Genomic DNA, 22501 nt, shown 5'->3' with positions numbered 1-22501 from the left:
GGCAAAAATGAAAGATCTCTTCAAATTCATGTCTAAATTTGAGGGTCTCAAATGAAAAAGAAACAAGAAAAATGTCTAATGCTGGAAAAAGTTGAAGTATTTACAGATGATCAGATACGTATTTTGCCAAATTTAGACTCGATCGATGGCTTGGTTGGTTGGATCAATGACAAGAAAATTAAGCAGTACTAGTTCCTGATCCTACTAGAGTCATGATTAATTTGCTAATTCAGAATGAATTGGATCTGGTGAAGACCTTCTTCCATGCTAATTTCCAGCTTAGAGATCGAACCATGGTGAAGGGCAAAGAAAGCTTGAAGTGATCTCTTGGCCGAGAATATTCATGTGAAATAAGTGATGGCCGTGATGAGTCTTCTTCTTCTTCATCTTCCAATAATGTGATATTGTTGTCTTCTGGATTCCAGAAACGAGCTTCTTTCCTCTTGCTTCTAATGGTGGCCAGCACATTGTATTTGTTGCAAATTCCCCACACCGTCACCTTCTGTTGATTATAATCCACATTTACTGAGTATATCCCTGCCATGCATCATAATTAATTAATATACTTCTATGGAAGATCAGTTTAATTAGGCTATAAAATCTTTATAAAAATAAAAAATATATAGTCTTATTTCTTGGTAAATTACCAAATTTTGGGCAAGTCTACCCAAGAATGATAATAGATGAAAGTCTTTTCCTTTGGGCTTGGGCCTTTTAGAAAATTATATTCATGCCCATACCTAGTCCAAGCCTAGGCACAAGTAGCTAGGCCATTTCAATCACTAACAAAACCTGCCCTAACTTTTTTTTTTTTTTTAGCAATTTATATGCGAAATCATCATTTGTCCCGATACGTAAAATATTTAATGAAAAATAGTTTAGCCATAAAGTGATTATATAAAAATAATTCTATAAATTGACGTGGATTAACGTGATTTGTTATATTGTAAAGTTACTTTTATTGTAAATCAAATCTGACGGATCACAAAAAGTCACATTAGCTTGTGAGATTATTTTTGTGTAATTCGTTTATCGTTATAAGAATCCTCATATTAATTATTTTACAGAAGTATAGAGTTAATATTTGTATTTATAATTTCTACTCTAACACTACATGAAATCATTATTTGTCCAAACTGATTGAAGTAAATAAATTCTAATATTTATATTAATTATCTTAACATAGATCATTAATTTAACTTCAAGTCATAACCTCATCATCACCTTGTAATATTTTTAATTCGTAGGTAAAGCAATATCATGAATTATATCATGTTTAAGAATCAAATCCAATGTATAAATTACCTTTGAGATGGGATAAGGTCTTCTTGATTTTCTTCTCACACCCGTAAGAATACAGAGGCACCATCATCTCCACGTACTGTGCTTCCACATTCTTGGAAGCAGGAACAATTTGCATGTCCGCCATTAATGAAAACTTGCCCAATAACACCCAAAATAACTACTACTCGATCTGTATAATGATATTGAAAGCGATCGATTAGAAATCTTGTTTCTTCTGATCAACTATAAGTTTTTTGATCGTTATCTGATCAGATATATAATGCCTTATATATATAGGACTTATATAATATATAAATATATATATATATAAGTCTACGATCGGTAATCCTAGCTAGCTAGCTAGATTCCCTAGAAACCCTAAGCTCCGGCCTTCTTTCCTGTCCTTCCTTTACCTTTTTCTTTTGATTGGTTTTCTTGGTGATGTTGCTAATTAATTATGCTTTACCACGTAGTTCATGACGTCTTGATCAGGCATGGGTGAAGAGGATTATGCTAAAAAAGTGACTTTTGTTGTTGAAAAAAACTCTCGTTTCCAATGGATATGGGGCTGATGACTTGGATGAGTGCGAAGCTGTGTCAGCATGCATCGATCTGATCTGCTACTTAAGCAAAAGTGCATGCATGCATTCATGTATTCAGCAGTAGTACCTTTTTCATGGGGATTTGATCGATAGTCACAGATCATGTTGGCTCCCATGTGGGTTGTTTTCCTTTCCTTATGGATGAAGTTGGCTAGCTATCTAGCTGCTTAATTAATTAATTTGTGGTATTGGAACTTGCATGGGAAACTTGAGATTAATCTAAACTTAAATATTGTATAGTATCGATTAAAGTTCTAATTTCTGTTTGCCACTAGCAAACGAACGAGAATTAAAGGGAAATCATGATGATCAAGTTTAAATTAAGATGATGATGACGATCATGATGATGTTCCTTTCGATTTTATGTACGTATCTGAAGTTCATGTAATTTTTATATATGCTATAGTAAATATCGAGGCATCATCGTCATCTTCATTTTCTGCGCTCATTGGTTATCCCGCCATGCACATGCATTCTTTCATTAGATTTGCACAGAGTTAGCTAGACATGCAGATCCCTGCCTACAGTTTTTTAATTTTGAGAAATACTTTAATCACACGTGAATTTCACATAAACTAATTCACAAATTAATGTAATTTAATTTTATACATTGAATTGTAAGATTAATTTTATTGTAAATTAGTAGATCATCTAACGTATAATATCATATAAATTAAACATACATATAAATTAATTTATAAGTTTACTTTTATAAAATCTCTATGTAACTGTACGTAGTAGCTAGTCATACTGATCAGAACTTGTACGTTCATACAACACAAATTTCCAGCTTCCTGGAAGAGATTTTTTTCCTAGCTATATATAATGACATGAAACGTACCATGCATGGTATATATCAACGTACATCATGATCAGTCTATATATGGATTAATATATATATATATATATATATTTAGTGTCAACAGATTAGAGATTCTCTGACCGAACTGAATATTAGTACTACAATTTTTAAAGAGAGACACTCGGAATATTGTGTAGATATTCATAGATCACTCAATCGCGCCCACACTTAACTTGTTGCATGCACATGTAGATCGGCAGCCATATTGTTCATGTTTCAATTAATTCTTCACAGTGAATTATATATATATCAATATTATTATATTCATTAATTGTCCAAATTAAACTATATATATATATCTTCAAGTTATGTCGTTAATAAGTACTTGGCTCAAACAGAAATTCATGATCTTATCATGCATGCCTATAAGATGAATCTCTGGTACTTGAGGCGCATGCAGATGATCAGTACACTACAATTAGCTAGCTAGCTAGCTAGCAGTTCCAGATCAAGTCCGGATGATCTTCAAAAGAAAAAAAAAAAAGAAAACAAAAGGCAAATTAGGAAGGAAAAAGATCATGAAATGACTAGCTAGGGAAGAGGAACTAGCTAGCTAGGAAATCAAGGGAGAACCATTGCACGGCCACTACCCTAGCTTGAGCTTGAACTGTTAATTGGATAAATTAACCAATCAAAGTCGATGCAGGGGGATGGAAAGAGCTAATGGAAAATACAGTGAAGAAGGAAACAACTTTTGCATGCATGCATGCATGTATTGTCTTCAACTTTGTATGCCATGCACGTATTGTCTTCAATACCATTCCCCCACGTAGATTAATATATATATAAATAGCTTGACATTCTAATTAAACAAAAGTTGCATCCTGGCGGCCTTCATAATAATCATGGGAATTAGTGTATCTTATAATTAATATATTAAGGTGTGCTTACAAATTATATATAAAAGCATATATATATATATATATCACATGGAATTTTTGGTGATTGCTTCTGTAACCTGCCAAATCTCTGGCCGGCACCAAACAATATTGATCACATGAGTATATATATAGTTGCATATATGCATCAAACATTTGCATACCGTCTGTTCAACTGCATTCATAAAGGACTGGCCAGCCCGGCCCATGTCATAATTTAAATTGTACGTATCGAGTAATGTTATTTATAGTCGTGAAATACGTAAATATTATATAGTCATTTTGAAAAAAAGTAGAGACGACAATTACGAATTTATTTATTTTTTCATATAGATTCCATATTTATTTATTTTTTTTAAAGTGATTATGCAGTACTTGCACACTCACGGCTGCAATTATCATTTCTTAATTCACAATAACCAAAGAAAAAAGGCAAATTAAGGACACATTAATATTCTTAATTATCAGATTGATTGAATGCATGGTCAATATCATATATATATATATATATATATATATATAAGCTAGCATGTATGATCTATAATATCATATAAAGATATACAGAATGATATATATTATTAATCATTTTGCATCTAATTACATTGATTTAAGACCTCACATGCATACAGTACTACCCCGAACTTCCCTAAAACTCTCATCACGAGTAGTAGTAGTAGTAGTAGTACTGGTACTGGTGTTGCTAGCTGCTGCTCATGTCGAACACTTTACATTATCATATATATGATCACAGGCTCATAGCATATTTTGATATTATAATAAAAATGAACAAAATGATGATATAATTAATTAATTATGAAATGCAACATGCATTGGGATTCTCATCGCTGAAGAGCTGAGGGGGTGGGATTCGTTCCATCACATAGACTGGCTCATAATAGTACATCATTCTCTTCATACCCTCCTCATGATCAACGACGTATACGCTGTCTTCTGCTTCTCCTCCTTCCTTCTTTGCCTCTAATTCCTTGCTTTCCTTAGCGCCCACCTTGTCGTCTTTCTTAGCTTCTTCATCTTCTGGTGGTTTTTCTTCTGCTTTTGCTTCTTCTGCGGGCTTCTCGGCTTCTTTGTTTTCGTCTTTCTTCTCGGGCTCGGGCTCGGGCTGTGGTACAATTCGAGCTTGCTTTTTGGTGCGCTTATAGACATAGTCCACAAGCTTTTCTGCGTCCATGGTCCCCGTAACCATGACCTTTCCAGTACTGAGCTCCGTCACGGCTGTTTGAACTCCTATTATAAGCAGACGACATTTATAATATTAATGAATTTTATCAAGTTTCGTATGTCGCATGAATTTGTTCGGAAGCATATATAGATGATGCATTGAAATGGCAAAAGTTAGGCCTGGATTTTCATTATAATGATGGTAGATCATGAAGAAGCAAATTAATGGTATTCATGTTGAACATGGAAACCTGCTAAAAGTTTTAGCTACCATTAATTCTTAGGAGCCAGATGATTACATCCGGCCCACATGATCAGAGTTCAGACAGAGCCAGATTAATCAATCCTCGAGAAATGATCGATGTATATGCAACTATTTTTATAATTTCTTTACACATTAATATATATTATATATATAGTACCTCTCATTTTGAGTATCTTCCTCTTAAGTTGTTCAGCACAGGCCTCACAATGCATGTCTACAATGAGTTCCACTGTTATTAATCCAGAAACCTAGAGCACAAAACCACATACATGCATGCGAGTTAAGAATATTGGTAAAAAAGTGAGAACTTCCATTTTTTGTTTTTATAACTTTTTTCTTCAGTTCTAAGTAAAGATACTGCATTAGACCTGGGAGGCAACAACTTCTGGGATGGGTTCACCCTCAGATGCTGGCAATGGGGATAGGACTTTGGTTCTTCTTTTCGTCTTTTTCATGATTTTCATGCACACAGCTTGAGGCTCCACTATTCCCTTTATGGTCACTTCGTTTTTAGCCATGTCTACCTCAACCCCCTCCACTCCTGATACCATCCATAAACAGGATTAAATATACAAATAAAATGGGAGAGGTAGAAAGAGAGAGAGAGAGAGAGAGGAACCTCTAATTCCCATTATGGTCTTCTCAATCTTCTTGGCACATCCAACACAATGCAAGTCCACGTACAAGACAAATGGAGATGGTGGTTTTGGCTCTTCCTTCTCCTCTGGCTTCTCTTGATCCTTCTTCTCCTCTGTTTTCTCTTCTTTCTTCTCCTCTGGCTGAGCCTCTGCCTTAGCTTGTTCCTACCATATACAAATAAAAAACAATCAACCAATATTTGAACAAATTAAATCCAGCCCGAAAATAGTCAAAACGCATGGGAATGAATTAGAAACACTTGAAAAATACAAAAATATCACCTGTTTAGCTTCTTCCCCCATATCTCTCAATCAAGAATGAGATATCAAACTCAAGTTGTTTAAAATATAGGGAAGAATTTGAAGGACGAGAAAGCTGGAAAGGAGAAGGAGGGAGAGGATCAGGGTAACAATGAAATGAGAGTGATTATATATATATATATATATAGATATATATGCAGATCAAGGCGAAAGTATAATGGGATGGACGGTGGGAGGACCAGCAAATAAAGCAGAAAACTGTGGGATTCCTGAGCACATGCAGTGCCACCAAGTGTACAAAGAGGTGCTTAGTTTAATATTTTCTGAAGTTTATTTCGGAGCCCAAGGCTGAAGATATAGGGTAGAACAGTAGAAGAGGGAAAGAGCAGTGTAGCAGGGTTGGCAGATTTATAGAGAAGAGAAGAGGAGAGAAAAATGGGTGAGACCAAAGAGGAAAAGAGAGAAAGTGGCCATCGAAAAAGATAGTAATACTTTCCATCACCCACCGACCGATGGATTTTCGTGAGGTGGTGAAGCGTCAGACGTGTAGCCATCTTACGTGAAAATAGGCATGAATGTACACCCAATGGAAAGTTAGGTTCGGACACTCTGACCTAAAGTAATTATTTAATGAGTAATGCTAAACGTCACGTAGTTATTTTAAAAAAAATATGATTTATTTAAAAAAAATTAATTTTTTTTATGTGAGTCTCATATTTATTTATTTTTTTAAAGTGACTACACGACGCTTGCACACTCACAACTGCAAATATCATTTCTCTTATTTAATATTGAAGATGAGATGCAAAATAAACTGACGTGTTTTAATGTATTTTACTAAATTATAAAATTATTTTTATAATACGTAAAATATATTTAACATATTATATAAAAATATATTAATTTATAAATTTATTTTTATGAATCTATAATACTTTTCATTAAAGAAACTATCAATGCATATCATTTAAGAAAAGTTGGATTCATTTGAAAATCCTACTTTTTTTACTATGTTTCTCGCCTTTTTTTTTTTTTTTTTAAATGACTGCACGAACTAACTTTATATATCTAGCATTAAAGTTAAAACTCGATGGTCTTGGTATCTAATAACAAATTTATAATTTAGTAACAATTGTAAAGTGAGTTTCTATTATGCACTCTGAAAACAAAATCACATTAGTTGTGTGACAGAACGCTGATTATATAAAGAAAACAAGCTATAATTCACTGTGGATAACAAAAGAGAAATACGTTATAAAAAAAGTCTCACAAAAGTAATTTAAATTTATAAACTGACATTACTTGATGTGATATATTAAATTATAAAGTTATTTTTATTATACATGAGTAAATCTAATATATCATATGAAATAATTTTAATTTATGAGTTTACTTTTATAAGATCTTTTTGTTTCTATAATACTTTTAGTAACAAAATTTAAAATGAAGAAGGACCTTTTCATCTAATATTTAGGATCTACTACTTCCCACTTCACAGAATTAGTTGCTAAGCAAATTAAACACTTTTGCATTATTTTCCATGACTTTTTTTTTTTTTTTTTTAATTGGGATGGATGAAACGTGGTGATTGAAAATATGATGTGTAAGAGCATTGGCATTGGCTTCATCAAAGTCATCTTCAAAATTTGATGAAAATTACATGTTTTGCATAAATCTAAAACTTCCTTAGCCAAAACTCCACATTGGATTAGTCATTTGATTCATCAAAATAATAATATAATATTATTTTTTTAATAATATTATTTTTTAATTTTTTGGAACTACACTAACCATATGTTAATTAATAATTTAATTTATATTTAAATTATTGTTTCCCAACTAATTTTTTTCCTCAACTTAATTATCCAACAAATACATTTTTTCAATCAATTTTTTCTTGAAATAGAAAATCAGTTAGAAAAATCATTAATTCTTATTCAAATAGAAATTTAAAATATATAAAAAAAAATCATTCGGTTACATTTTACTCCAATGACAAATGGGAGGAAGAGTGTCAAGTCATTTTACTCCAATGGCATTCAACTTGCAAGATTAAAACACAATAAAAAATACATTTGCTTGATGAATAGTAACACTTCAAATTTGAAGGATACTATAAATTTACTGTAGCTCACAACTTCCCATCTATCCTTTTGATGAATCCAATGCAGCTAGATTTTGATCAAATTCATCAAATTTTACATTTGGCTAGGCTTTTGATGAAACCAATGCCAATGCTCTAAGGTTTTACGTGTAAATCTATGCATACACACATGGAAAGTTGATATCACGTGGGCTGCTGCATGCTGTCCTTCATACCACAAAGCAGCTCAATCAACTCGGCTAGCCATCTGCTTTTCCCTTTCAGTAACTACTACGTACTTCCATTCTCTTGCTCATGTCATGCAATTTGGGTTATCGTAAAGCAGCAGCTTCCTGTTGGCTTTACCATTGCATGATGCTGATCTGTGTTTCTTTCTCTCAAATCGTACGTAGTTTTACAGCTAGCGATGGGATAATATTAAACATGATATACCGCCACCATGCCAGTTTACCAAACTGCACCAACTTTGGGGATTGGTTTTCTTTTTTCTCCTCAAAAGTTTGATTTTTGATAGAGAAAAATGGGACCAAAATGAAGAACTTTACGTACAAAATACCGAAAGAAGAGCCCCCCACTCCGCCGGCCTCCCAACTTTCTAAGGGCAGGTTAACATGACTTGCGAATGAATCAGCTAGTCATCATGTACGTAGGACATTAACTGATCAGATCACCTCATTTTGAAAAAAGGTTTGGGATAACATGATCTCAACCACTTAAAATTTAATTTCCATGGCAAGACACGAAATTTCACCCAACCAATTCATACATATATATATTGTCTTTAATTCTGATGCGAAAGTGTGACAAAAGTCCAGCCAAAAAGATCAAAGGAAAACTTCAGATCAGAATTTAGGTTGACCTCCTTTAATTCATCTTTAATTCATCTTTTGCATGCATGCATGCATTAATGAATATGCTAATTTATTTAGAATATTATATGAGTCGATCAATCTGATAGATCATGGGCAGGCCCCACAGCTGATTAGGATCATATTCTCATGGCAGCTGGTACTGATTGCTTTATAAGCCTATTTAATAAAGCCATGATCATACTCAAAAAACTTTTATTTATTGTTGGAGACAAAGTACTGCAATCATACTCAACCACCCATTTATTTAGCTTTCATATTTTGAGAGCTAAATATGCATGATTTGTTCTCCCACCCACTTACATGATTGCAGAACCTGCAAATAATTCTCTCCAAAAATACCATCATAAGGACATGAGTACTACTGCTGGCATTGGCTATAGTACTGGATTGCTCGCAAGTTCTAATTTCTTGCATGAAAAAGGGTGAAGGATTGAAGATCAGAAAGATCATTAGACCATTGGTTGGTCTATACAAGTTCTAGCTGATCATGATATGAGTCATGGTCACAACTTTCAACTATAATTAACGGTGATGATCTCCTAAAAATATATCACTAATTGCATTTCTTATAGAGAAATTATACTTACAGTCGTGAGTGCACAACCGCCGCGCAATCACTTTAAAAAAAGTTAATAAATACATGACTCACATGAAAAAAATTAATTTTTTAATAGTAGATTCCACTCTTTTTCAAAACGACTGTATGTCGCTTGCACATTCTACGACTGCACGTAATATTACTCTTTTTTATATGTCTCAACTTGGGAGAACGAGCTTTTATTGATAGGAAAAATACATTTTTTTTCTTAAGTATACACCGTAGGGATTATGAATCATTTCTGTATTATTGAAGGATGTGGCAATTAGTGTTGAGGACAGAAACAATTGTGGGCCAAGAAGAATATGTAAATACTAAACAGACCAAGAAACGAACATAACATGAAGTGTCTTTTTCATTATAACCACAATGGCACATGGCATGCACAATTTCGTACTGATATTAATTCTGTTTTATCTTATATTTATGGAAGGGTTCTGGGTAGAGCTAAGATCGTGTTGTTCTTTGACAACTGATCAAAGCAACATCGTCTCTAACATTAGTAATGCTGGCCGCTTAAGGTTTGAAAGCTAGCTAGGTCGACAGTGAGCATTAACTTTGATGAAATTGTCGACTTCTGTTATGATAACAGTACTGGAATGTCAATGTCCAGAGATTAGGGTAAAGAAGAAGGAATATTTGGATAAAGGGTTACAGCGAAATTTGGAGATCAATCAATTGTCATATAAAAATAAAAATCTCTTTAAAAGTAAGAGAAATAATGTCACGTTGGATGTCTTGGCTGAAATGGAACAACAAATCTTGATATGTGGAGAGAGAGAGAGAGAGAGAGAGAGTATAGTCCATGATATATACAGATTGTGGAAAAGAAAGACAACATGCCCTGTTTTGTGTAAAGGGATTCCTGTATTTCTTAATTATTGCTTGTTTTTAGTCAAAATTTGTGGTCTTAAACTTGCCTTTGTTTTGATACAGTATGGGAGATTTAAGAGTTTGGATTTGGAAAGTGATTTCGATCTTTGGGTGCAATGTATGCACATTGCATGGCAGAGAACAGGTTGAGTGGAACTCCACCTGTCCAATACTGGGCCATTTACACCATGGTCCACTGTGTTAGTGGTAGTAATAGCAATATTTCTGTAGGTTATCCCAATCTGCAAGGTGCCCTTGCCCCCACCAGAGATATGCAACATGGAAACTAACACATTAAAACTGCAAGAGGAGACCCATATCATGAGATTAGGAATAAGATTGTTCCCTTCTTATATCCTGGAAAATTGTGGAATGTACTGTTTGTGGCAATCCTTGCAGCTACATTTGTGGGAATGCATGCCCCCATTTCTGATTTTGTAATGGATTGGAGACCTTCAGGTCTAGAGAAGGCCGATTAACAAGGGGATAGGAGACATCCCAGATAAAGTTCTCATTTTGTCTGATCAAATAAATTAGAGAACAATAAAGTGGGGGATAAAATTATACTAGAAACACTTCCGCTAAGCAACAAGGTGGGTGCCAGGGTGGGTGCCAAAGGGCCATGGCACCCGAATCACAATGTTACATAATATATTATACACCTAGACAAAGTTGCCAATCAATCTACAACCAGCTTGGGCAAACCCGGATATCCAATACAAAGAAAATACAGAGGTCTCTGATAAGCAACTACCATATTTGCAACCACCTGGATATGGTCTGTGTGTGCAAAGAGTGTGATATACAGTGAATGAAGTTCAGCTAAAATTCTTCACAAGCATATGTGCATTCTTTCCTTGAATCCACGAAGTTCAGGAACACAGCATTATCGAATCAGCATTGTGTTATCCACACCATATTCTGAATCTTTATTCCAAGACGTGTTGGTGCTCACCCAGATAAATCTCAGCAAGGGCGGCGTGTAATGCAGCACCAATTGGAAGGACATCCTCATCAAGAAAGAAGTAAGGAGAATGTGGGGAGTGAACTGAACCCAATTCATCGTTTCTAATTCCAATGCTAAGCATAACTCCAGGAATCAGTTCTTGATAGAAGGCAAAGTCTTCACCTGCCAGTATCTTAGTGTCAACCTTGACATTCTCTGGACCAAGCAAAAGTTTTCCAACCCTCTCCACATGCAGATGCAATCTCTCATCATTTACGAGAGCAGGATATAGTGGAAAATATTCTTCTTTCATGTCAATATATGCATTACATCTGTATACAGCTGCCTGTCCTTCAATAACCTATAACCAGCCCCCAATTATATGGGTATCACAAACTTAGAAGCCAGTTCTTTCACTTGACTGAATATATGTATCTTTGAAACATATATGTTTGCCATGGACATCTTGAGCTACTAATATCACAAGAATGAAGCCCAAGCCAATAATGCTATAAGCAGATAGAAGAGATGCTATGGGGGATACATGTGGCTGGAAGATTAAGACAATTCCAAAAAGCTAACAAATTAGTTGCATCTAGGGGTATATCTTGAAACACTATTTAAATGCATATAATAGTGTCAAGGTGGAAAAGTGGCAATGTTATCTCTGGTATCAAGCTCAATTCCCCATGAGATGTGGAAATAGCAGCCAGAGCAGCATGGAGAATTTAACAGAGGAAATATAAAAAATAACCGAAAAAATTTATTCTACTAAGGGTTTTCATCTATATATTTTTAACAGATTCATTTCTTAAGTTGTGTTGTATACCAATGGACCAGCAAAATCTTTCTTTTATAAAGCCAAGGGTGAAAAGTGTTAAGGTATAGTATGGTACCTCTATCAACCGGCGCCTGAGTTGGTGCAAGCCTTTAGTCGTTAGACTCCTCAAAGTGCCCCCAAATTCAACATACGATGGAATAACATTAAATGCAGTACCACCTCTCACGTAAGTAACAGATAGCACCTTCAGCAAGAAACTAACTATTAGCATTATATCACACTCGATATTATATACACTTTAAAATCACCATAAACTTCATTCTTGCATAGCTGAACACCTGAATGATTTTGAAAACAACAAACAAGCGGCATGGAGACTTCCTCTTACAGTTAGTAATGGTGATGAAAATGTACCAAAGGTACAGTATGGGAGTTGAAAGATAAGATTAGGAGAATAGAGGAAGATATAAACCCTAGTGGATGAAGGCTTTAAAACTTGAGATGTTAAAGAATCCAACCCAAAAGATTAAGGTACCAGGTGGAAAGGCCAACAAGTACATAAACCATGACTGGGGCACATCCAAAATGTGGGACTTCTTCTAAAGAGGGCTACTTGAAAAGACTGAGGATAGGGCATACCAGACTATCGAGGGGATCAGTTTCTCTCGAGATGAGCTGTTGCAATGCCAAAATTGCAAATGATGCAGCAAGAACTGGATCAACAGTTATGTGGGGATTTGCTGCATGCCCACCTTTTCCTACTATTTTTGCTTCAAAGATGCATGCAGCAGCAGCAACAGGCCCTGAAACAGATGCTATACTACCCGTGGGTAGAGTGTAATCAACGTGCATTCCAAATATCGCTTCAGCATCAATAAGGGAACCTTCTTTTATCATGTGAGATGCACCAGCACCTCCCTCCTCAGCAGGTTGGAAAAGAAGTCTTACAGTTCCCTTCAATATCAGACAAAAAAGGGGTTTTAGATTAACATGTGTACAAGCTTAGTTGGGCAAGTTTGAGTACCACCTCTTCTAGAATTACTGAAGAATGTCAACAGATTGGTGGAAGCTATAAATTGATAGAATTTAAGGGGCTATGTTAATAGGATCGTTTGCTTATTAAAAAAAGGGGGGGCATGTTAAAATTTAACTAGTTTTGCCACTGAAACAACAAAATATGCAATTGGTCTGTGGCATTTAGAAGAAAATTCAAGGCGCCAAAGCCTTTATCTGTATTTCTTTATTCATTTATTTATTTCCTTTTCTTTTCCTTTTCTTTTTTTTTTTTTTTAAATGGGATATTTGGTAGGAATTCCAGCATCATCCAGGTTTCTTGAAGGTCATGTTCTTCATCTGTTTCCTCAACCTATAGTTACAATAGTGAAATGGCTATTCAATCGTCCTTTCTCTTATGCGAATCTAATTCTATCAAAAATTACAAGTACACTAGATAATTCCCTTCCAAAGTTTTCTTGCACTTTGACAACTAAACAAAGGTCAGTAAGCCCCTTGAGATGCCTACGACTGGCAACAAAAATAACTCCCCACTTAATTTTATTGGCTGCGGTTTTCAAAGAAATATCCGCCACTCTTCTAATAGTAGATAAACATTCTTTTTTAACCAAAAAGAAAAACATATGTATTAACGTAAGAAAGTATCAGATCCTGATATTTCAATATAATACCAACCTTGAGCTTGTCTTTCCGTTGATTAAGCAACTTAGCAGCTCCAAGTAGCATTGTCGTGTGAGCATCGTGTCCACACCCGTGCATTTTACCATCAATCTTGCTCTTATGCTCCCAATCAACAAGCTCCTACACAACATTCGCTATGAAATATACCCAGAACTAGCAAAACCCTACATTTAAAACAGAAAATGCCTCAAACAAATGAACAAAGTGGAATTCTGGATATCGCTCATTTACTTGCATAGGCAGGGCGTCCATGTCTGCTCGAAGAGCGACAACAGGGGGAGAACCCGAGCCAATCTGGGCAACAATGCCGGTTTTGGCAAGTGGGTAGGAGTAAGAGATGCCAAGCCTTTCGAGTTCTCTGCGGATGAGAGCGCTGGTGTTGTGTTCTTCGAAACAGAGCTCTGGGTGTTCATGGATTTTCCTTCTTATCGAGACCAGCCAATCTTTGTCTTGCTGGGCAGAGCTTTGAAGCTGTTCAGCGTAATCAGGGTCCTGGGAGCTCTGGGTTGGAGACAAGGAAGTGAGCGTCAGGAGCCCAACAAGAAGGAGAGTTTGGAAGACCAAGAAGGTATCCATCTTGGCCTGCAATTCCATGGACGACTATGGCTTCAATTGCCGGGAAAATTGATTTTTGTCACCGGAGGAAATTGCAGATACCTATGCATCTGTCACAGTTCAACATCAGCCTGATGTAGGGCTGTAAAATAAACAAGCTACTCGACAGGCAGCTCGAATTCGACTCGATTAAACTCGAAATCGACTCGGATCGAATATTAAATGGGCCGTTCGTAAACATAGAATTAGGCTCGATTATTAAACGATACAAACTCGTATAAAGCTCGACCGGCTCGATTAATGTTCGTGAACAAACTCGTTTGAAGCTCGACTGGACTCGTGAGCTCGACTCGTATATATTTGTATATATATAATACAATATTTATATATATATATATAATAGCCAAAAGTTAGATATATATATATATAATTTATAATATACATAAATATGTATATAGACTTAGTTTTATAGATTTATAGTCCACTACATATACAATATATAAATTTATAATATTAACTTCTAGTTTTATAGAACTAGAAGATATGATGAATACATGAGTCCAATAAATATATAACATTATAAATTTACAAATTACACCATATGGTCCATATTATATATATATATATATTCATATTAGTATATGAATGTTAGAAAGATGGTATATTGATATTAGTAATAGTAAATGTATGTTAATATATTAGTGGTGTTAGAAAGATGATACATTGATATACTATTGCTAATGTATGGTAGTGTTACGTGTATGATATACTAATATGCTAATATACTAATATTAATATATGAAAGAAAGATGGTGGTGTATTAGTATAAGTCTATAAGATATTAGTATATGTTACTATGTATGATGATGTATAATCTTAACATGTCATATTAGTATTAGTATATACATATGGTGGTGTATCAATATTAGTGGTGTATTAGTATATACATATGGTAGTGTATCAGTATTAGTGGTGTATTAATAAATATATACTATTATTAATTTATTAGTAGTATAGTCTTACATAATATATAACATTATAAATTTACAAATTACACCATCTCCTTATCATATTAGTATAATAGTATTATAGTATTAGTATATAATAGATCTATAATATTATATTATGAATAATAGATTATAATGTTTGATAAAAGATAAAGTTAGATAATGTTATATACTTATATGACGTGTTATACTGATTAATATAAATATAATATGTTATAGTATTAGTATATAACATGTGTTACAACTTACATATTAATTTAGTTTTATATGGAATTAGTATAATAGCACTACTATATTACACTAATTAATATAAATATAATATTATATTATGAGTAATAAATTATAATGTTGGACAAAATATATAAATTATGAGCATTTATTTTAATTTTATATTAAACATTTTAATTTTTAAATTTTTGTCATAAACGAGCCGAGCTCGGGCTCGGCTCGTTAACAGAATCGAGCTCGAACTTACTTTCCTTCTACACGAGCCGAGCTCGGACGCTATAATGTGCTCGACTGATAAACGAGCCGAGCTCGAACTCGACTCGAGTAGTAAACGAGCCGAGCTCGCACACCCCAGGCTCGCTCGAGCTCGGCTCGTTTACAGCCCTAGCCTGATGAGGGTGGTGATACTGTTGACTCGCGCGTCGGTTTTCTTTTATAGTCACTGATACATTATATACCCATAAAAAAAATACATAAAAAACACTCCGTTCAAAATAAAACTAAGGTCTCGTTTGGTTTCGTAGGACATCTCAGGTCATCTCAGTTCATCTCAACTCATCTCAGCTCATCTCAACTCATCTCACTACTATTTATTACTATTCAGCAACTTTAACTCACAAATCTCACTACTATTCACAACTCATCTCATTACTATTCACAATCCATCTCAACTCATCTCAACTCATCTTAAGTGAAATATCAAATAAGTATTTAAAATTATTCTTTTAATTTCAAATAAAGATAATTTTATAAAATTAAAATCATAAATTAATGTGTATTTATGTTATATGTTAAATTATAAAATTATTTTTTTAATTTTAAATAAAGATGATTTTATAAAATTAAAATCATAAATTTATGTTAGATTATAAAATTAAATTTTTCATTAAATAGATTTAACTCAATTTATAATTTTTATAACTGTATGTATAATTATCGAAAAGCAATTTCTCCAATGCCAAAGTAAAAGCTTTTTCGAACTTCGAATCACTGATCACTCTTCTCAAATTTTTCTATAAGAGCATTAGCATTGATCTATGTATATGCATATGCAAAGTCATATTTGCATAATATGACTCTAAAATCTTCCATATTGGCTTATGCATATCCAAATATTTAGCTACCTATAAATAGTGCTTATCCACATTTGGATAACCACTATTCACCCTACAAATCATATTTAAATAATTATTTCTCTCTCCTCCTACTATCTCTCACACAATCCTTTCATTTTCTCCCTCCTTCAACAACAAAACAAACATTCACTTGCACATTTATTTTATTATTATAATATATTATATATATATTTTTCATTTTATTATATTTTTAATATATTATTATTAAAAAATTATATTTTTTATTATTACATTTGTATTATTAATGTCAAATGTATGTAGTGGATGTTAATTGCAAAATATATATAAAAAAATTGATTTTAGCAAAAAAGTAATAATAATAAAATAATACTATTTTATTATTATTTTGTCTCAAATATGCATAAGTCAATGTGAAAATTTTGCTTGAATGGTAAAGTGGATATGCAAAAGAGGTAATTTTGCATATACATATGCATAAACCAATGCTAATGCTCTAAGTGGGCACCAAGAAATTTTCGATTTTTATTAACAACTCAGGCCGGGGGAATAAATAGGATATTTTGGTAAAAATTACTTATAAAATATTTATAATATTTTTTATCTTTTAGTATTTTTATATTTAGTAAGCTTCAATTTATGATTTTACGATGAATATATATTATATATATATATAGGAAATAATTTATACAATTTTAGAGTATAAATTCTGCATATTCAAAATGAACAAATTTGAAATCTATGTAAAAAAAAAAAAAATTTAATAGTGGATCATACTTTATTTTAAAAAAGAATGTGCTAATTAAACTTATTTAATTTATGATTGCATATAGCAATATTCAATATATCTATAAAGATATGTGTACACAAATAAATTAAAGGAAATACCATATTTGGCATTATATATATATATATTTGTTTTTTGACAGCATTATATAGATTTTCGATAAGAAAAATGATGGTCCATGTTCTTGACAAGCGACAAAAACAAAAATAATAATATAAAATAAATAGAGCGATTGTGAGACCCTTTTTGACACTATGGATTTTCAATATTAAGAAAGATAAAAAAAAAAAAAAACAGGAAAAAAAATCGAAGGTGGTCCAAATTATTGATGATGATATTTACAGAAGTGCTTATATTACTGATGAGCATAAACTTGGGAATATATTAGCATGCAATGGATATAGCCATTAAATAATCTTCTAACCCATTTCACAAGTTGGAGAGACGGATTTTCAACTAATGAGGAGGAAGGGCCAGCTAGCATCATTGGAGGCAGAGATGTTAGAGAGGAGTAGGTTGCATACCACCATTGATAATATAGCCGGAAGAGTGCTTTGTCCTTGAGGCATGGGACCAGCTGTGCTCTCCATAAGAGAGAAATGTCAGGGTTAGGTTTTAGAGTTTTGCTATGTTAAGCAAGTTTGCGTACCAATCTGCGTACTAATGTTATTACATTCATATTCTAAATTCAAATTAGCACTGTTTTCAATAAAATCTACTTTCTGACCAATCATATTGAATGAATACACGTATTAGTACACAGAATCGCTTACAATTAAATTTATCCTAAGTTTTAAGCATGGTGATTGAGGTTTGTGAGTGATTATTGGGGCTGGTGGTGGAACTATTTAGTGGAGGTTGAGATTTTGTGTGGTGGAAGATGAAGCAAAGGGTGTGGCCATTGAGAAGGAAGAAGGAAGTTCTCACATGTGTTCTGAGACCAAATATGCAGAGCAAATACAGAAATTAATGTGATGAATTCTGCCTACTCAACATGTAGAGTAGAAGTTGATTATTTTGCATTTTTGTGTAACAACCTTACATGCAAATGCTTATCAACCATACAAGAACAGAGATGATTGCTGCATAGACAGAGATACAATCCAATCCATTGGTAATAGTAAATCATCCCAACATAGGCAAAGAATAATTTCCAACATAGGCAGAGAATATATCAAAGAAACTTCTACCCTTACACATAGTGAGCAGAGAGTATTGTTTCCTGAACTCTTGACCGAAAGAAACTGATAAGGTATTCAAAGCCAAACCCTTCTATCTAACACAACATTATTTACAGTCATATGTCTGTTGCTAAAGTACAAACCAACAATTTTTACAAGCAAAATAAGGTAACTTAAATTACATTCTTTTCCAATTTTCCATGGTTGTAAATCTTCCTGCTCTCTTACACGGTGATGCTTTACTCTAGTCGTATATTTTTGCAGTGAAATACTCCATGAACTCTTAACCAGTAAGCCAGGAAAATCCTAGATCCCACAAACAGACTATGCTATCTCGAATTTGCGCGAGTGTGTTGGTAACATCCAGTTTACTCGGGTTCCAAATGATCATTAGAACCTCTTTTTTCAGGCTCTCATAGTCACTTGATTTGGTGCCCTCTACATATGATTATTGAACCTCATTTTTATTAGGTTTGTATAATCATTTGATAGGGTAACTTCCATATGATTATCAGATCCTTATTTTTGCTTATATCTAATTCAACTATTAGCTCTAGGTCATCTGTACCACCTGACATAGTTAATGAAGAAGATTATTCCTTTGAAGAAACTGCTTTAAGTGATTTCAACTAATGAAATATTCTAAAAATTAGTTCAAATTCTATCTATCGAACCTCTTGGGTTCAATCTGCTTTCAACACTACTTTTAATGTTAGAATGGTTCAACCAACCTATGCTATTTCAAAATCTCAAAAAAAATGTTACTTGTTTACTAAAAAAATAATCCAAGATTTTTTAGTAAAAGGTTACAAATACCTGCATATTGGTTCTGTTCAAGTTGTTGTCAAGCCTCTAACAAGGAAATGCATCAACGCATCTGTTCTACTTTGTTTGCAAGATGCTAGATTCAACAGGTTTGAAACTGGTATTCTTGGGATGATTCAGTCCTCTTTATTTGGAGGTCCTGTTCATTTTGACTGTTTTCCTGATTTAACTTTTGCTTTGGATGGTAATAATATTATCAAAGCTTTAACTTTGAATATTTTAATTTCTGGCTATGATATGCTAGAATGAAGCAAACCTCTTACTCTTGTTTATCGGATTTACTATCGTATTTTGAAAACGAATATAAATTCAAAAGCTATTTCAAAACTAACTGCGGGAAAAACTCTTTTAATCCAGAGTTCTATCCCGGATACAAACCTTCAAGTTTCAAAGATGGTCTATTGGAAGATATTTCTCTTCTCGAAGAATGGACTTTGAAACATGAAGTTCCCCCTGTTAAAACCGTTCTAGATGATTGTACTTTAATTACATTCGACAATATTTGGATGTTACTGTTAAAATCAGTTTTGATCAGACCAGCACTCCTAGCTTGAGACCAATCTAACAAAATAGTGGGATAGGTTCCTCTATACCCAAAACATTGTTGACTATGTGATAAGGGATTTTCCTCAGACTGCTCCAGATCTACAGAACAAAGAGGAATTTCTTGTAATCACTTATGGTTCTCTTGTTTCAACTGGACATCCTCAAATCCAGGCCCCTACTTCACCATCTGCTTCATAGAAAGGAAAGGCAACTGCCTCTTCTACAAAAACTAACAAATCCTCAAAGACCAAAAAAAAAAATGATGTTCTTGATGGCCTGACAAAAAAGGATTTAATTCATTTATTAAAAAAGTCTTTTGAAAATGATAATTATGATGAGGAAAGATCAGAAGCATCATCTGAAGGCTCTGTTGCTAATCCTTATAGTAATATATTTGGACATGATTCTGCAGATACTCCTAGATTATCTGAAGATGAATGATCCTCCGCCGACGCTACAAGACAAAAGAAGACAGCTGTCCTCTTCGGTCAAGATGTCCATTGCTGTATGTCAAGACAGATGCTCTTGCAAGACACGCTGAGAAAGCTATCTAAAGACATCATGATTTTTTACTTTCACGTGAATGAATAGTTCCATTTACTATTCACTCACAGACTCTCTTTTACTGTTGCAATTATTGTAAAAAGGCGACCCCTTCATCTATAAAAGGGGCACCTCTGGTTCAAAGCAGGACATGCTTAATTCTAAGACCTTCCTTCTTCCCTAATTCTCTATGATTCACCTTCCTTCTATTCTTCCACATATCTTCTATCTTTTCCACTTGCTCTTCTGTAAGTGATTTTACAATTGTAATTTTGTAATTATATTTTAATTACATTTGTATCTATCTATTTTCTACATTCTGCATACATGCATATGGTCGGTTTTACCACATGCTCTTAACTGTGCATACTCTAATACTTTTCTTCATGTCTTCTTCATTTCCACTGTCTTTTTGGTATCAGAGCCAGAACCTTGGCTTCTGGTAGTTCGAATTACTTCTCTTCATTTCATTGATTTTGTTATCTTTCAACCCAAACCCTGAATTCTTACTTTGTCTTGTTTACATCCCATTCATGTGGAGTCTAGAACCTAAGTAAGACCCGTTTGCCAAGAGAGCGTTAGGGCAATTGGTATAAGGCTAATAATAGGTATGTCCGTAATTAGGGCATTGAAGTGTGAAGGTCTGTGTTGACTGGTGACAAAATGAGTAGAATGTTTAGATCTAATTCAACTATTAGCTCCAGGTCGTTTGTACCACCTGGCATAGTTAACGAAGAAGATTATTCCTTTGAAGAAACTGCTTTAAGTGATTTCAACTAATGGAATATTCCAAAAATTAGTTCAAATTCTATCTATCGAACCTCTTGGGTTCAATCTGCTTTCAACAATGCTTTTAATGTTAGAACAGTTGAACAAACTTATGCTATTTCAAAATCTCAAGAAAAATGTTACTTGTTTACTAAAAAACTAATCCAAGATTTTTTAGTAAAAGGTTACAAATACCTACATATTGGTTCTGTTCGAGTTGCTATCAAGCCTTTAACAAGGAAAAGCATCAACGCATCTGTTCTACTTTGTTTGCGAGATGTTAGATTCAACAAGTTTGGAACTAATATTCTTGGGATGATTCAGTCCTCTTTATTTGGAGGTCCTGTTCATTTTGAATGTTTTCATGATTAAACCGTGCATACTCTACTGCTTTTCTTCATATCTTCTTCAATTTTGCTGTCTTTTTGTACATGCATATGGTCGGTTTTACCGTCTGCTCTTAACTGTGCATACTCTACTGCTTTTCTTCATATCACATAGTCAGAATCATTGAGCCCTTTTTGGTAGTTCTGGGAATGTCAATAGGTGAAGCAATCTCATTTTTTATGAGTTTTTTGTCAGGAATAGGGGTTGAGCAGTTGTCTGCTTTTATTTTCCTTTTTTCTTGCTCATTATTATTGGGTGTCTGAATTGGGAATAGAATTGTTGCATCCTTTAATGTACTCAATATCAAAATAAAAAAACATTTAAAATAGATTGCCATCGTGCAAAAATATGTTTTGATGCAATGCTTTCAACATCTTTTTCTAATACATACTTAACACTTTTGCAAGCAATTCTTACTAAGAATTTCATATTAAGTAAATCACTTTAAAATTTGGAGATACATAGTACTATAGATAAAATCTTTTTTTTAATAGTACTATAATTACTCTGTGCAGAATTACAAACTCCAGAATGGAATCGTAATTTGTTCAAATGAGTCTGGTGAAACAAGTTGTTTCAGAATGCTACCATAACCAATGTCTGATGCATCTGTTTCAACAATTTTGAAAGAATCAGAATTAGGAATACCAAGACATGGAAGAGTTTTGACATGTGTCTTGATTTATTTGACTAAGGTAGTGTGGATTTCTGTTCAAGGAGGAGGATTAGTGTGTAGCCTTTC

General features: G+C 33.6%; 3 protein-coding genes across 4 annotated transcripts; all 3 read right to left on the bottom strand.

Annotated features, from left to right (window-relative positions):
• Nucleotides 1–1542, bottom strand: LOC109007470. Its single transcript, XM_018987143.1, has 2 exons — nt 1306–1542; nt 1–537 (listed from the first exon to the last, which is right to left on the bottom strand). Exons 1-2 carry the CDS (start codon nt 1427–1429, stop codon nt 230–232), a joined length of 432 nt encoding a protein of 143 aa, XP_018842688.1. The 5' UTR covers nt 1430–1542; the 3' UTR covers nt 1–229.
• Nucleotides 1543–4185: 2643 nt separating this feature from the next.
• On the bottom strand, nt 4186–6350 carry LOC109007520 (heavy metal-associated isoprenylated plant protein 9). The gene is made up of 5 exons (XM_018987205.2): nt 5991–6350; nt 5690–5873; nt 5439–5611; nt 5228–5318; nt 4186–4871 (listed from the first exon to the last, which is right to left on the bottom strand). The coding sequence occupies exons 1-5, from the start codon at nt 6009–6011 to the stop codon at nt 4438–4440; spliced, it is 903 nt and encodes a 300-aa protein (XP_018842750.1). The 5' UTR covers nt 6012–6350; the 3' UTR covers nt 4186–4437.
• Nucleotides 6351–10998: 4648 nt separating this feature from the next.
• Nucleotides 10999–16062, bottom strand: LOC109007519 (IAA-amino acid hydrolase ILR1-like 3). 2 transcript variants are annotated; one of them, XM_035686759.1, is made up of 6 exons: nt 16018–16062; nt 14070–14524; nt 13833–13958; nt 12783–13097; nt 12259–12387; nt 10999–11723 (listed from the first exon to the last, which is right to left on the bottom strand). In XM_035686759.1, the coding sequence occupies exons 2-6, from the start codon at nt 14430–14432 to the stop codon at nt 11346–11348; spliced, it is 1311 nt and encodes a 436-aa protein (XP_035542652.1). In that variant the 5' UTR covers nt 14433–14524; nt 16018–16062; the 3' UTR covers nt 10999–11345. The 2 variants fall into 2 exon arrangements, with proteins under 2 accessions (XP_035542652.1, XP_018842749.1); XM_018987204.2 differs by lacking the exon at nt 16018–16062 and having other exon boundaries at nt 14070–14559.
• Nucleotides 16063–22501: the final 6439 nt, after the last annotated feature.

This window comes from Juglans regia, chromosome 16, assembly GCF_001411555.2.
Source record: "Juglans regia cultivar Chandler chromosome 16, Walnut 2.0, whole genome shotgun sequence".
In the NCBI taxonomy this organism is placed as follows: Eukaryota; Viridiplantae; Streptophyta; class Magnoliopsida; order Fagales; family Juglandaceae; genus Juglans; species Juglans regia.
Note: the sequence above shows the minus strand (reverse complement) of the source record. Positions and strands in the feature narration are given on the sequence as shown.

Bases quoted from the DNA above. Each gene is read 5' to 3' on its own strand.
- LOC109007470 (XM_018987143.1), bottom strand. From the start codon at position 1,429: ATGGCGGACATGCAAATTGTTCCTGCTTCCAAGAATGTGGAAGCACAG. The intron at 538-1,305 runs GTAATTTATACA...GATGCATGGCAG, and splicing joins GACCTTATCCCATCTCAAAG to GGATATACTCAGTAAATGTG.
- LOC109007520 (XM_018987205.2), bottom strand. From the start codon at position 6,011: ATGGGGGAAGAAGCTAAACAG. The intron at 5,612-5,689 runs GTTCCTCTCTCT...GGATGGTATCAG, and splicing joins GACCATAATGGGAATTAGAG to GAGTGGAGGGGGTTGAGGTA. The intron at 5,319-5,438 runs GTCTAATGCAGT...TTTGTGCTCTAG, and splicing joins CAGAAGTTGTTGCCTCCCAG to GTTTCTGGATTAATAACAGT.
- LOC109007519 (XM_035686759.1), bottom strand. From the start codon at position 14,432: ATGGAATTGCAGGCCAAGATGGATACCTTCTTGGTCTTCCAAACTCTC. The intron at 13,098-13,832 runs GTTGGTATTATA...CTGATATTGAAG, and splicing joins AACGGAAAGACAAGCTCAAG to GGAACTGTAAGACTTCTTTT. The intron at 11,724-12,258 runs GTACCATACTAT...GGCTGGTTATAG, and splicing joins TCAGGCGCCGGTTGATAGAG to GTTATTGAAGGACAGGCAGC.